Here is a 14116-nt window from a genome sequence, read left to right on the forward strand (position 1 = left end):
CTTGCTTAATTCTTCTCATATTAATCTCTGATCTTTTAGGAATTCTTCCCCAAAATAAACCCCTACAACCCCACTCTATTTTGAAACCTCTTGTTTCAAAGTGCAGGTTAATTAATAAAAGATGAAGGCCTGAATGAAACATTTTGATCCTCTGAATTTTTGTCCTAAATAGGATTTTCCTGTGCCACTTTATGTAAGATGTCTAATGGGATGTTGAGGTTTTTTTTTTTTTTTTGCTAAACTAATGCAAAAGGCTTCCACTACCTTCAGTACACTTTGGTTTCATGCCAAAAGGCAGGACAGTATTGACTGAAAAAGAGTCCTGAATTCACATACCGTCGTTATCTCTAAAAGCTTATTTTGTGGCATTGGTTTCATATCACATCATATAATAGATTCTAGCCAGAAAGATATAAATCTCATCCAGCAACTACATTTTTGTGGGGCTGACCCAAAGCCTCAGAAGTAATTTAGGCATTTTTTGAAATTTTTCCTAATATATCTAGATAGCTTCACATACAACTGTGAAAGCTGTTGTTCCTGCCTTAGGTTAAACTGCCTCATTTTTTTCTTTTTGACAGCTGCAGTCAATAGATGTTGACCAAAAGCTGTCAAATTTCCTGAGAAATTAGGAAGCATTTTTTACCTCAGATGAGTAGTAGAGAGTTATTCATCTTCTGTCCTGGGAAATCCTTCCCTTAATGTGACAGACTTTAAACAAATTGTTAGCTTTAATTAAGTTTGAAATGGGACAAATACACAATGTAAACTGCCCCTTTCCAAGATGTGAGAAGACAGTAAAATTAACTATGAGATTTGGAAATGGTGTCTCTTTTGCTGTTGTGATTGACTGTAATTCTATGTTTAGGTACCATGGAAATTTTGGGTAGGTTTAGAGATAGCCAGTTTTATGTTGGACATCTCATAGGAGGAGGGAGAAAAAATAGCTGTGAAAAAGATCAGTAATAATATGGGAAAAAAAAACCGAGGTTAATGCTAAAGATAATAATTTGCAATGCTTTAAGCTGAGATTCCCATAATTTTACTTTTTCTTCAGGTTTGAAGGAATAGCAAAAGAGTAGCTCTTCACACACAGAGGAATTTCAATTTTTTTTAAAAAAATTCTCATTTCCTCATGGATTTCTGGATCTGTGTTTGACCTGGAAAATAAATATGGGATAAGTACATATTTAAACGAATAGTTTATCAGACAAACAAGTCCTCAGAACATCTGTGGGATCTCTGTGTAAGATGCAGATCCAAACCTACCTGTAGAACTGATGGAGTGGATTGAATAGGTAAGGAATCTATAGAAATTATCATGACTCACTTTCTAAAGCTGCCCCAAATATATCCTGCTTCTACCTGCCCACACTGCAGGTCATGGCAGGTATTGCCACTATAATGTTCACAAGGAAAGGGTAGCATGAAAGAGGAAAGTCTACCTCTTGCATGGAGGTTATCTGCAGATAGTGAAAGATTATTTTCCCCTTTCTTGTTTTTCATATGAGAGTGTATTTTGAGTCCTCATGAGCTCTCAGACAGCAGTTTGAGGGTAGGTTTAACTCCTCACTTGTAGGCTATTGTTGAATGAAACAGTAAAGTGAGATTAGTACGTGAATTCAATACAAAAGCTGAATCGTGCAAATTCTCACTTAGTTTTTCTTTGGCTATATCATTCCTAAACATAAAAGCACTCCCTCCTTTTCCCATAGCTATCTATACTATTTTGGAAACTGTATCTACTGTGCAGAGTGAGGAAGTTAACTGTAGAAATTTTTTTTTCATATAAAAAATTCCTCCAATGTTAATAGGTATGAGGGGACTACAAGATTTTTTTTTTTCTGAAGAGCCAGTACAGAAAGAAAATCTGTCACTAGAAGAATGCACTGATGAGGGACTCTTGGTGCCGCTTACCTACAAACTGTATATAAGAAATCCTGTGTTAGCTTCATGTGTGTTAAATTAATACAAAAACAAAATAAGTTCTCTGCAGCTTAGTATTTAAAATTTCAAACATGTTGACATAATGTGTGATTTAGCCATGAAACTCATTGGCAAGGGAGATACGCAAGATTATTTTTGTGACCATCAAAGATTAGAGGAAGATCAGACTTGTGCTTGCATTAAATAGAATAAATATTTTAATTTCTGAAATTTTGTTGTTTAGGTCATTGTTGTCAGTGATAGATGAAATTTAAGAACTTTACATGCCTAAAGGATCTTAAAGGATCCTAAAGGATCTTAACAACATTTTCTGCGCCATCTAGATCTTCCCATCATCGCAGTCAGGATAATGGACAAATCATCAGTGTAGCCAGTAATGATAACTCCAGTAGTCCTACGTGTGAAAGCCTTCATACATATGTAAAAACAGAATTCTACCTGAGAAGGTTTACGTTTTTATACTTTCCATAACTGCAAATGTTCTTACCCTGTTCTTAGTAAGACAGAACTGCCACCATTATAGTAATGAAGGATGGACTGTATGGATTGTATGGTATGGTCCATTTTCTCTAGCACTAATAAGACAAGATCAGCTAATGCGCTCTACTGAGTGGTAACCTTTCTTCTGAAGTTCCTGGGGGAAATTCTGTAACAAGTTTATTTGTATGACATCTTTCGGACTGACATTTGCATTTATATATGCACACATATATATGTACATACACACACATCTGTGCTTCCCTGTTTGCGTAGTTAAGAAAAGCATGTTCATTAGCCTGAAGTAGTTGTATTCCTATCTTTTGCATTGTTCAGATACTCTTGAAAAAAAAAAGAAAAGATTCAATTTGAGTGTTAAAAATATTTCTTTTGTTAATTTGGAAAATATCTCATGGCTCAAGATATTCTGAAGAATCAAGTGCAGTTTTCTGCCAGACAAACCTTTTCAGATCCTTATGCAAATGACTTAGTAAAAACTGGGCACCAAAACAAGGTGAGTTTGAAGAGGTGTATCTCAGTCTGACTCTTCTCTCTCCATTTATTGAACAGGTGTAAGAGTCGTTCCCTACCTCAGAGAGGTGTTCTGGATACAGTATAAAGACTGTGCAGTAACAGGGTAGTGTAAAAATAAGGACCCTGCAAGAACACTGAAAATAGGTCATAGTAAAAAATTTCCAAAATTTCCAAAAAATCTGCAGCCAGACATTTCTGCAATAATCTCTTCATGGTTTTGTTTCTTTCCATGAAACACAAGGAGAAGTGACCTACTCTGTACACAGCATTTTCACACTCCTTTTTAAACATGCAGGATGTATCTGCCTTGGGGGTGACAGGACGTGGGATTCATCTCATTACCAATGCCAAATGCAATCAGTAGACAAGTTGCTGCTTTAATTTCTGTGGACTTATTCTTATAGTTATGGTTGTAGTTAAGCTTATCATGTGATCATTTAGAAAAAAAGGTGACTAGTTGTTTTTCCTCTAGTATATCTACCCATTGGCAACGAGTAGTTAGGATTAAAAGCTCCATCTACCCCAAGGCTATAATGAATATTCAGGAAAAATGATTCTGTACTGCTGCTTAGGGAAGTAAAAAGAAAGCCCTGTAACATTCTCCTGTGTCTTTGGAATAAACAAGCAATATTTGATTAAGAACAGGAAAACAGAAGACATGCTGATGTACATCTCATACCAAAAGAGATTTTATGTGGTGTTAAATTACCAACAAATTCCTGTAGGTACAGTGCATGAATCAATATTATGTTTTAGCCAATGATAATTTCACCAAGCTTTTATTTGGATAGTGTTTGTTTAGGAAAAAAAAAATACAGCAGATGAAGTGTAGTACCAACGGATTTTACAGTCCATTGAAGCATTTGTTCATTCTTCTAGACTGACACACAGAGCAAAATACGCATTCTGTAACAATTGCACTGTATCAGTGTTAATGAGACAACCAACAAACCTAGTTATGGGTAATAGAAGAAGATCATTTATAGCAACATGGTAGACTTTGAACCAAAAGCATTAAAATCCTGTACTACACTAAGCAGAATAATACTTTTGTTCATATGGTTGATTTTGTGAGTATAAATGCCCACCTGTTTTTACAGCTAATAACGTTTTACATATCAAGCCATTTAGAAAATATTTCTTAGCTCTGCAGGCTTCATCAACCACTTTATCAGTAATAAAAGCTGCAGGCACTTTCGTAAAGTTGGATTGGGGTAAAAAAAAAAAAGATATTTATGTTGTATTAGCGGTGACAGATATTTTTTGTAATATTTACAGGCCTCAAGATTCATTCTCTTACAAGTTAAATGCTCATCCTTGAATGTTTTATAAATCAAATCTCTGCTGAGAATCAGGAAATGCAATTTGGAGATTGAGGTCAATCTTTCAAAACTCCAAGTAGATGGGAGACCCTGAATTGGCAAAATGCAGCCTTGTACGTAGCCTCTTTAAAACTAGTTTTTGGTACCAGGCTGTTCACCTTGTTAAGTTTGCACCTGAGTTTAAAACTTTGCTAAATATGATAAATTAATATTCTCAGCAATCTTAAGTTTTGAGCTGTATTTCAAATTGGGATAATTTCTTTAGTCAATGATTTCTCTTAGAAATGAATTCTCTATTTCTAAACACTTAAATCATTCTCAAAAGTTGTGTTCTTGTGTGACCTCTGCAAATTGTTCTCAGTTTGAAGGCAAACTTCTTCGGAAAGGTTTTACACTATCCAATGAATTTCTACTGGATTTTGTCAATGTAGTTCATTCATTTGATAAGAAAATTAGCTGTGCAATGACATAAATATCTTCTGTTTTCAACCATCTGATCACTTTTGATGCATTTTTCGAAGTCCTCAGTGCAAATGTAGTGGGAAATTATGAATATTGTAAATGAATGAATAACTTTTTCCTAATGATTGAAAGAAGAGAATGTGATGTTACAGATAAAAACAGGTGGGGATATTATTCTTATTTGAGAATGTGTTAGTTGCCTGCAGAGCATAAAAGCTCTAGTATTCTCATGCAGTGGCTTCATGGCACAGAAATCCTGCTGGCAGCAGGAAGCTCAGGCATGTGGTGGCTGTGGCCACTGGACACTTGTGGTATCACTACAGCAAGGGAAGAGAGGAGGAGCTCAGGGGCTTCGCTGGTGTTGGCCGCTGCATCGGGAAGTATCAGAGCAGGAGAGAACTGGAGACAGAACAGAGGGTGGAAGGGTGGATCAGCTGGATGCTCCAGTACATCATTCTATGATTCTTTGATTCTACAGCTCCGCTGTAGGACTCTCACTGGAAAGGGAAGCAGTGAGATCTGTTGCATGTGTGTGTGCTTGGGGATGGCACAAGGGTAAACAGGATTTTTTTTAAGGTATAGAATCATAGAATAGTTTGGGTTGGAAGGGACCTTTAAAGGTCACCTAGTCCAACCCCCCTGCAAGGAGCAGGGGCATCTCCAACCAGATCAGGTTGCTCAGAGCCCTGTCCAACCTGGCCCTGAATGTTTCCAGGGATGGGGCATCTACCACCTCTTTGGGCAACCTGTTCCAGTGTTCCACCGCCCTTGTAAAAATTTTTTTCCTAATGTCTAATCTGAATCTACCTCCTTCTATTTTAAAACCATTACCCCTTGTCCTATCATAACAGGCCCTGCTAAAGAGTTTCTCCCTGTCTTTCCTATAGGCCCCCTTTAGGTACTGGAAGAGTGCTAGTATTCAACATTATCTTTGTGATATTTATTTAATGAGCAAATGAATTAGATACAAGATTATGGGGAAAAATCAATCAGCTTTAGAAATACCTGTTTCAATCAAAAATTGTCAAATTTAATGAGAATTTGGATTTTTTTTAAATAAAATTTCACGTTTCCAATTCCTATCAGTGACTGTCTCACTATGCAGTAAAACACTGTGTTAACTTTTTTCATTTTTTTCCATGTTTCCTCACTAAACATTCCTATTTTTTCCTTAGAATATTGAGTGAAGCAAAATCAAAGATTTCACCTCTTTCAGTTGAGTTTGCAAATTACTTTCTTACTAAGTTACCTGTGGGTTGATGGGTACCAAAAATGGGCAGGTTTCCAAGACTGATACAAGTGAGCCTTTCAAAAGGACTTTGTCTAAACATGTGCTGTGCAATCAGATATTTAAATAGTTTACTAGCTTGGGAAAGTGAAGACCCTTCCATCGCATGTTTGTTGCATCAGTCTTCGTGTGGGAGAAGCAGAACTGATGGAAAATGAAGGTCTCCACTTACTTTCAGGAAAAAAAAAAAAGGTTGCATTATTATTTATTAAGAAAGACAAACTAGATCTCCCAATAAGTTATTCAATGTGGATTAAAATAATTTAATTGTATTTTTTTTTAAGTGTTAGTGTGTGTGTTGGAGTAAGAATTTTTATGGAAGCACTATAAGCATGACGAAGTCAGCATAATGATTTATGTGGTGCCAACATCCTGAACGTTATTACAAGGATTGCTAAGGAGAGGAATTAACATAAAGGATATACAATTCATGTCTTCTAGAGGGTCTCTCATTTCTGCATTGGGCCTCAAGGAAATTCAAAACAGAAATGAAAGTCAAAGATGCAACTACTTTCATACTGGTAGTGCAGCATTCATACATATTTCATGGGTACTGCATGGGCGGGGAGATCACCATTTTTATTGGAATAGCACAGCGAAGTCTCAGGGTTTTACTATTCATGTCAAGCACTGTGTACTTCTAGGAGTACAGCCTGTGGGGTTTTTTTGTTTGTTTGTATTTAACCATTGGTGTAAAAAGAAAAAACAACAAAGAGGTGCTTCCTATGTGTTAATTATACTGAAAACCTTGGTGTCAACTGGATTTTTTTAAATTAAACTTTATTTAGGCTCATCCCATTTTCAGTTACTGCATAGCAATGCAGCTTTCTGAGTTTTTACAATATCCAAATGGGAGAAAATTATCTGTATGACAGACTTAATTATCCAAGAGAGTGATAAAGATTTAGTAAATGTAAATAATTGCTGCGGTACCAATTAGCCTACCTACAGGTTATACTTGTACTAAATCTTGTAACAGTAACATTCAGTTTTTAATAAGATCATGCACCATGATCTACATGGGCCAGTATTGTAAATTTTAATGTATTTGCTGAAGAGCATTATTGATAGCCAACAGAAAAAAAGTAACAACCCATACCCTAAGAGTTATATTGAACAATAACCATTATATCTGCACAATGCAGAACGTTAGTTCCACTGAGCTCTTTTCAATGGAAAGGATAGCTGATTACTGTCTACGTGAGACATATTCCATATTGGAAGTAAATGCCTGGAAATCATGAAAAGCCAACACTTGAAGATTTTGATTTCTGGCTTTAATAGAAGAGATTTTGATCTTTCATTTACACTATGGCCATCCCAATTTATTCTCTGAAGTCAGACGAGAGTTCAGAAATGCCGAGTTGCATTCTGATAGCCCTGCAACCTCGACTCATCCTTGTTGTTCTGATCAAGGCATGATCAGCCACTGCTTCAGTTTCACATTATTTTATAGGATACTCGTTATTTTCAGTGTACCTTACATAGAGTGAGCCATTAAAACTGGGAAGTAATTTTTAAAATAAATAGGTAAAGAAAGTCTCTGTCATCAAAAAAATGGTCTTTTCCCCTTTCTGGGAAGGGAACATTTTGTGATGCCTTTGTCTTGGGGTGGGGGGGAAGAAGCAAATTTTTCTTTTTTTTCGTGAACTAACCTTTCTGTAATGGATTTGCAGTTAGTCAGTGTGTCTGAAATAGGTTAACTAATGAGATGAGGTTCAGTTCTGATGTGTAATTTCACAAAACCGTAGTATAGCCACTTATAGCAATTTTCTATTTCCTTGATATACCTTTTGTTCATATTACTTTTAATTATGTTCTATATTTATCTGACCTATTTGAACAGGATCCAGAGCTGGTACGGAACATCTGTCGCTGGGTTAGACAAGCTGTTCAGATTCCTTTCTTTGCCAAGCTGACCCCAAATGTCACTGATATTGTGAATATTGCGATGGCTGCTCAGGAAGGTAACCGACTCCAGTGCACAAGCTGTGCAGATTTACTAATTTGCTGGATGGAGGAAGACAGGGGAGTTGCTGGAATAATAACAAATAACAACAGGAACTAATATGAGAATAGTTTATCTGGTGTATTTAGAATAAGCACAGTAATCAAAGACTACCTATTTTTGTCCATGCTTCTAGAATATAGCAGTATATGAAGAGAACTATATTAGACTCAATAATAAATCATGTATGTTTGTGTGTGTGTTTGTCTACATGCTCCTTTTTCTATCATATTTATATGTTTACCATACCACTGTAAATTCCCCTATTCCTACTTTTAGTAGTGAAAATGCTGTGTGTGTTTCCTGAGAAAACAGAAATACACCATTTGAAGGTGTATATACTTTTTTTTTCTCCTCAGAGCTTAAAGTACAATATGGCAGGAAATTAGTTTGCAAGTAGGTGTATTAATCTGTCACTTAGAACCATGGTCATAATTTCTCTGTTGCATTGTTCATATTATCTTGCTCCTGACAATGAGAAAAGAGAATATGAGCTGCCTCTGTCGATGCAGAGTTAGTGTCATCAGCTTGGAGGAGGTGATCCCTGTGCTGGGGGACCTCCAGGTGTTGAACAACCACTGTAGCAAGTTCTGTCCCACACAGCTGAAGGGCAGAGATCTACCTGTCAGCCCCAGTCTTTCCCATATGCTGTCTTATAGCCCTTACGGCCCTTTCAACTGATGCAGTCTGCCTTGAAGCCCAGGTTTGGTCTTAAGGACCCTTCTGCACATCACCTTACAGTTTGCTGCTTTCTGTCTTCAGCTGTTTATTCAAATTTCTAGTTATTTCACAGTTTTTCCTGTTGTTTTTTTTTTTTTATCTTATACACATGATTTAACAAAAAGCGACTGACCTTTTCTTTCACAGGTGGCGCAGATGGTGTTACAGCCACTAACACTGTGTCAGGGCTGATGGGACTGAAAGCAGACAGCACACCTTGGCCAGCAGTTGGTAGAGGACTGAGGACCACATATGGTGGCGTGTCAGGTAGGTGTTGCCCTTTTTGATGCATGGTACTTCCTTGGAGGCTTTCAAAACATCAGGAGGTCCTTGTAGTGGGCTAGAATATCATGTCTGCAGTTGCACCGAGTCCTTAAAAGCTCACTGCTGGTCAATGTTTCTAATAGTCGTGACAGATGGAACAGATTAAGTGTGAGGGCTCTTGGGTTGCCCTTTCCTTAATGGTAAAGCGCTGCATCAGAATACTGTGATAGGGTCACTGGAGAGGGAAGGAAATCTCTTCTCTCATGACCCTTGCTTTTCCTCGAATTTTTCATTCTGTCACAATTGTCAGGCCCCATGTTAGACAGAGGCTAATGAAAGGGCATCGCAGGGGGAAATATCAACAATCCAAATGCAGTGTATGTTTCATAGCCTGAACTCCAGCCTTTCTTCCTCCTTCCCACCAAGTGCAGCTCTTCCAAGGAGGTTATTTCCTCCCCTTCCCACTGTAGTAAAAATGGTAGACTGTATTAGGCAAATATATGCATATTTTTGTAGCCTATTCCTTGAGATATAAAAGAATATCTTGGGTAGGCCATATTTCCAAGTCCTGCTTTGCCATTTAATTTTAAAACCAGCAGCAGAACTTTTACTCTCCAGTTCAGTGCCTGTGCACGCTAATGTATTAATCTATTGACCCTGTGCACTCTGTTGCTGTGACAACATGAACTTGGCCCTGCAAAGACAATACTGTGAGCTTCCTGACTTTACTGGTATGGAGATTAGTCTCCTTGGTGACAGAGGTAGCAGTAAATATACATAACAGAAGTAATAGCATCCTCCTGATTGAGTCAAACACTATTTTATCGGACCCGCCTCCTACCTCACCCTAAAAATGGAAAAAGAGGAGACTAGACAGGCAAAGAATCCTTTATTTTATGTGACTGGTGTTATCCCTATAGAACTGTGAGAAATGTAGCAAAAGATAACTTTTTAAAAAACTTTAATTCAAACGAGTGTATTCAGTGGAAAATTGCCTTATTGCCTTAGATAACTACATGGAATTTGGAATTTTTTAGAGAATGCTGAAAAGCAAGGAAGCGGTAACAATCAGAAAAAATCGTTATGCCTATTGCATAATAATTATTTCGCAGTGACAGTCCAATAAGATGTTATATTTTAATATTATGCAAAATGGGAGGAAGAGGAGAACAAGAAGAGAACAGCTACAGCCCATTTCAATTTCTCTAGCCTGCCATGTTGAAAGGAAAAGAATAAAGGAGGTCACAGTGGGTGCTGTGCATTAAAAATTAATAAAAGAACTATTGCAGTAGTATTTTATGTAAGTAACACCATTCACATTTTCTCATTTAAGTTGCAATTTCTGAATATTCCTTCCCACCATAAGTCTGTCTAATAAAATCTATAAAATGACTGCATTATGAAAAGTGTGTCTCTTATGTCACAAATTTAAAACATGCATGTAGTGTAAATTACAGTGGCACCTGGATGTTCAGCTATAAGGGAGGACGTACCAGCGTTTCTGTGATTTATAATTCTGTTATAAATGGGACCTGAGGAAAAGTTCTTTGTTTCTTTTATTTTTATATATATGTGTAAGTACAAAAATATATTTTTTTTTCCCTGAAATTTTACATGTGTCAGAGGAGATAGAAAATGTCATTTTAGGATATAGCATTACTTACGGTGCAAATCCAGTTATTTAAAACATATGAAAACCACTGGAAGTGCTGTCAATTTATTATGTTTTGTTGCAGACAAATATATAAATGTTTCTTGCTGATAATTGACATCACTAGGTCCCAATCCCACAACTCATTGCGCAAAAAAAAGTCACAGAGCCAATAAAGTCAATAGGCTCTGCAACACATCACAATACTTTCTTCTCAGTGATCAGGGTATAGCAGTATACAAATTTATGAAAGCAGGAAAGCAATTTTAAATCAAGAGAACTACCATGCTTACAAGAAGACAAAAAATAGGACAGTGTGTCGTCTTGTCAGAGCAAGGGGCAGGGTGGCCGTACTTCTGAGGTCTGTTCCTGGCTGTGCCAGGGCTCGGCCATGTGGCCTGCAGCCAGACGCTTGACCTTTCCGTGCTTTATTCCTCCTGTCTGTGAAATGGCAGTAACCCTACTTACGTGCCTACAGGCTTGCTGGGAAGTGCTCTGTGGTCCCGGAATGAAAGTCGCTGCATAGTATAAAGTATTGATTTTCTGTTTTGATTTGCTTAAATTCTTGTTCTATTTTATTATCTGATAGAGTCAGGAAGTTTTTGTTGTTTTTTTTCAAATAATTCCTCTCAAGAGAGAATTAATTTTTTTTAAGTGAAAGCCAGCACTATTATAGAAGCAGTAAGTCTGGTCCATTTGACGTGTGTTTTACCAAAGCACAGCTGGTTTATCGCGTTCTGTAGCGCACAAATGTAGAGCAGATACAGGACACAGCCACGCTATGGCTGACTTTCTGGACTTTTTCCAGTTGCACAGACTTTAGTTCTTTTCTGGACTAGAACTGGCGCTCGGTTGGTGCAGAGGTACAGTAAGTGCGGCAGGAATCTCTGCCTCGCGAGGTGCAGTGCCCGCGGTGCTGCGTGACCAAGGGTGCAGTGGCCCCCCGCCCTGTGGAGGTCTGGGCACAGAGCCCCTTGGTCAGCTCTGCTGCTGAGGTCTGAAATGTACTCTAGGCTCAAAACTGGTGACTCTCAGCATTGCCCAGCCGGTGAGGAATTGCTCACAATGGAGTATTTCTGGAGTGCTGGATTAAATTGGATTTTAGACCAATCTGGGCTTGCTTGTCCTTTTTCACCTTCTCTTTACACATAAATCGTAGGTAACTCTCCCTACCTCCTCTACTCATCTGCCTGCTGCGGAAGCAGGTATATCCAGGAAGATTGTCGTTCATTTTTCCAGAAAAGAGAGACATTGAAAAGGGCATTTCATTTTAATTCCTTTCCAATTAGTAAATGACAGGTAGTTTCCTATAGTTTGTCTAAAATATATAAAAATAATAATAATAATAAAAAAAAAATTATTAACATCATTGCCAGATCCTGAGATATTTTGAGAACAGACTTATGTCTCTGGTATTTTAAAGCATTTTTTTTTTTTTTTAAATCTTTCAAAGAGGGAGAGACTTAATGAGATTACTTTAAAACCTCCATTTAGCTTTGAGTTGTCACAGTCAATGTTTTCTTCCCAGCCAGTGCTCGGGCAGTGACCTTCCTGTTTTGATCTAATTTGATCAGCTGAAAATTGCTAAGCTGTAAGAGGCACATTGCTGTTACCTCCTCCCTACCCTCCTGTTTCTTGGGTGATTTTGACAGGGAAGGATCCCAGTATCCCGGGTGGATGTTTGACCACTAGACTGTAGGATTAGTCTTTCTTCTCCACTTCTCTGCAAATACTGAATTATTAATATAAAGTGAAACAGCTCTCGCAGGATACACACTCATACTAGCACAGCCTGTTGACCTGCACAGGAGCATGACTTGGGAGAACCAGGTTTAAATCCCAGGTGTGAGCCCAGGTCCCAGCTGGGTCACCTGGATTCCAAGTTTACCCTCAGACTATTAAGCATCGTAAAAACTCTCTGGTTTTTTGTCACCCTCTACATCTCTCCTGGTGCCAAAAAGTGTTTGCAAGAAAAAAAAAATTCACTTTAATTTTGACAAATTATTGTTTTCTAAAGAAAACTCATTTCTAATTGGCACCATGGAGCTTCAGCTGAGCCTAAGGGCTATGGTAGCCCTACGGATCTCCATGGCCCCATTACGTGAGAGGACATTGTGCTTAGAGGATCCCAGTCTTCATCCATTTTTTTGTAAGTTTCCAGGAACTGCCAATGACTCAAAAAGTGGAAATTTCCTAATGAAACCTCCAAAATATGGTTAAGGAAACAGCCCCTTATGATGAAAGAAAAATACTAAAATTAAGATTCAGCTTCCCAAACTGTTTAACTATCATATGTGTTTGCAGGATTAGAGACATAGTTTGATTTCCATTAAGGAGCTTTTAGAATTGATCTAGTAGTATTTCAGGTTTGAGAAAATAGAATACTTGAGATTTTATGCCAAATTCTTCCTATACGTGTGCAATACAGAGTATTTGTTTCTTGAAGATAAGCTAATGCTGGTTTGGTTTTTTTTATCCTCACAAAGAATAATGACCTCTGGTTCTGAAAGAGATATTTTAGTCTGTATAAATTATTTTGAAAATGCGTATTTTATAGGTACTAGAGTAAGATGCCAGGTTTCCCAGAGAAATGGTAATATACTGTCAGCAGCTACATGCTACCCCAAGACTTGTTTCCTTTAAATGTATTTTAAAATTTTTTTAAAAAAGTTTTTTAATGAGCTTTCATACTGTGCTTCCATATTCCAGATGTGTTTTATAAAATACATCACATTGCAACACAATAGGATACCTATTGCAGGCAAAATAGAACAGAGCTTCTGTTTGAATTTCCATATTTTTTTGTTCTTTGTCATCTGTTTGTTTCTTTGGTTTTGTCTGGAAGCCAGATCCTTAGGGGATAAATTTATAAAACCATACACTGGACTTAGCAAAAAAACTTAGGTTAAAAGCAGATGTCTCTACAGTGCACTCACTATGTTTCCTTTTAATGCTTTGTTGCAAAAATATTGCAGTATTTTACAGTAGTGGTTCAAACACCTCATGTCTATGTGCTGTTATTGCTTTGTCCAGTCATTGCATTCTGTAGTATTTTGGCATTATTTGTGTGAATCTACTGTACAATATGTTTGAATATCTATATTTGTATGTTTTCCAGAACAAGAGAGATCCAGAAAGCTGTATGTTATAACTTCATAGCTGACCACAGGGATGTGAGAAGGAATATAGCTAGACAGCAGATTCAGTCATTAAATGTGGGAATGACTAATTGTTGGAAACCAGCAAAGGCAGTTAATTTTAGTTACTTTTGAACTAAGTTAGTGGAGCTGTTTCTTTTTACAAAAAAAAAAAAAACAAAACACTGTCAGACAGCAATTGTGACTTTTAAAGGAATGCTTTGCAGGTGTTATTTCATTAAATTAAAATGTATACATTATATGAATAATTGACATTTTAATAGGGGCATATATTCTAATCTGAAA

At 37.2% G+C, this 14116-nt stretch overlaps 1 protein-coding gene across 2 annotated transcripts in view; it reads left to right on the top strand.

The window, feature by feature from the left end:
• DPYD (dihydropyrimidine dehydrogenase) overlaps positions 1–14116 on the top strand; it is a 370709-nt gene that overhangs the window by 266559 nt on the left and 90034 nt on the right. For both annotated transcript variants that reach the window (XM_086752907.1, XM_086752908.1), the window contains 2 exons: positions 7877–7997; positions 8906–9025. In XM_086752907.1, coding sequence (XP_086609033.1) covers positions 7877–7997; positions 8906–9025 — 241 coding nt within the window. The remainder of the gene's footprint in view (positions 1–7876; positions 7998–8905; positions 9026–14116) is intronic.

This window comes from Chlamydotis macqueenii, chromosome 8, assembly GCF_036417535.1.
Source record: "Chlamydotis macqueenii isolate bChlMac1 chromosome 8, bChlMac1.mat, whole genome shotgun sequence".
NCBI lineage: Eukaryota > Metazoa > Chordata > Aves > Otidiformes > Otididae > Chlamydotis > Chlamydotis macqueenii.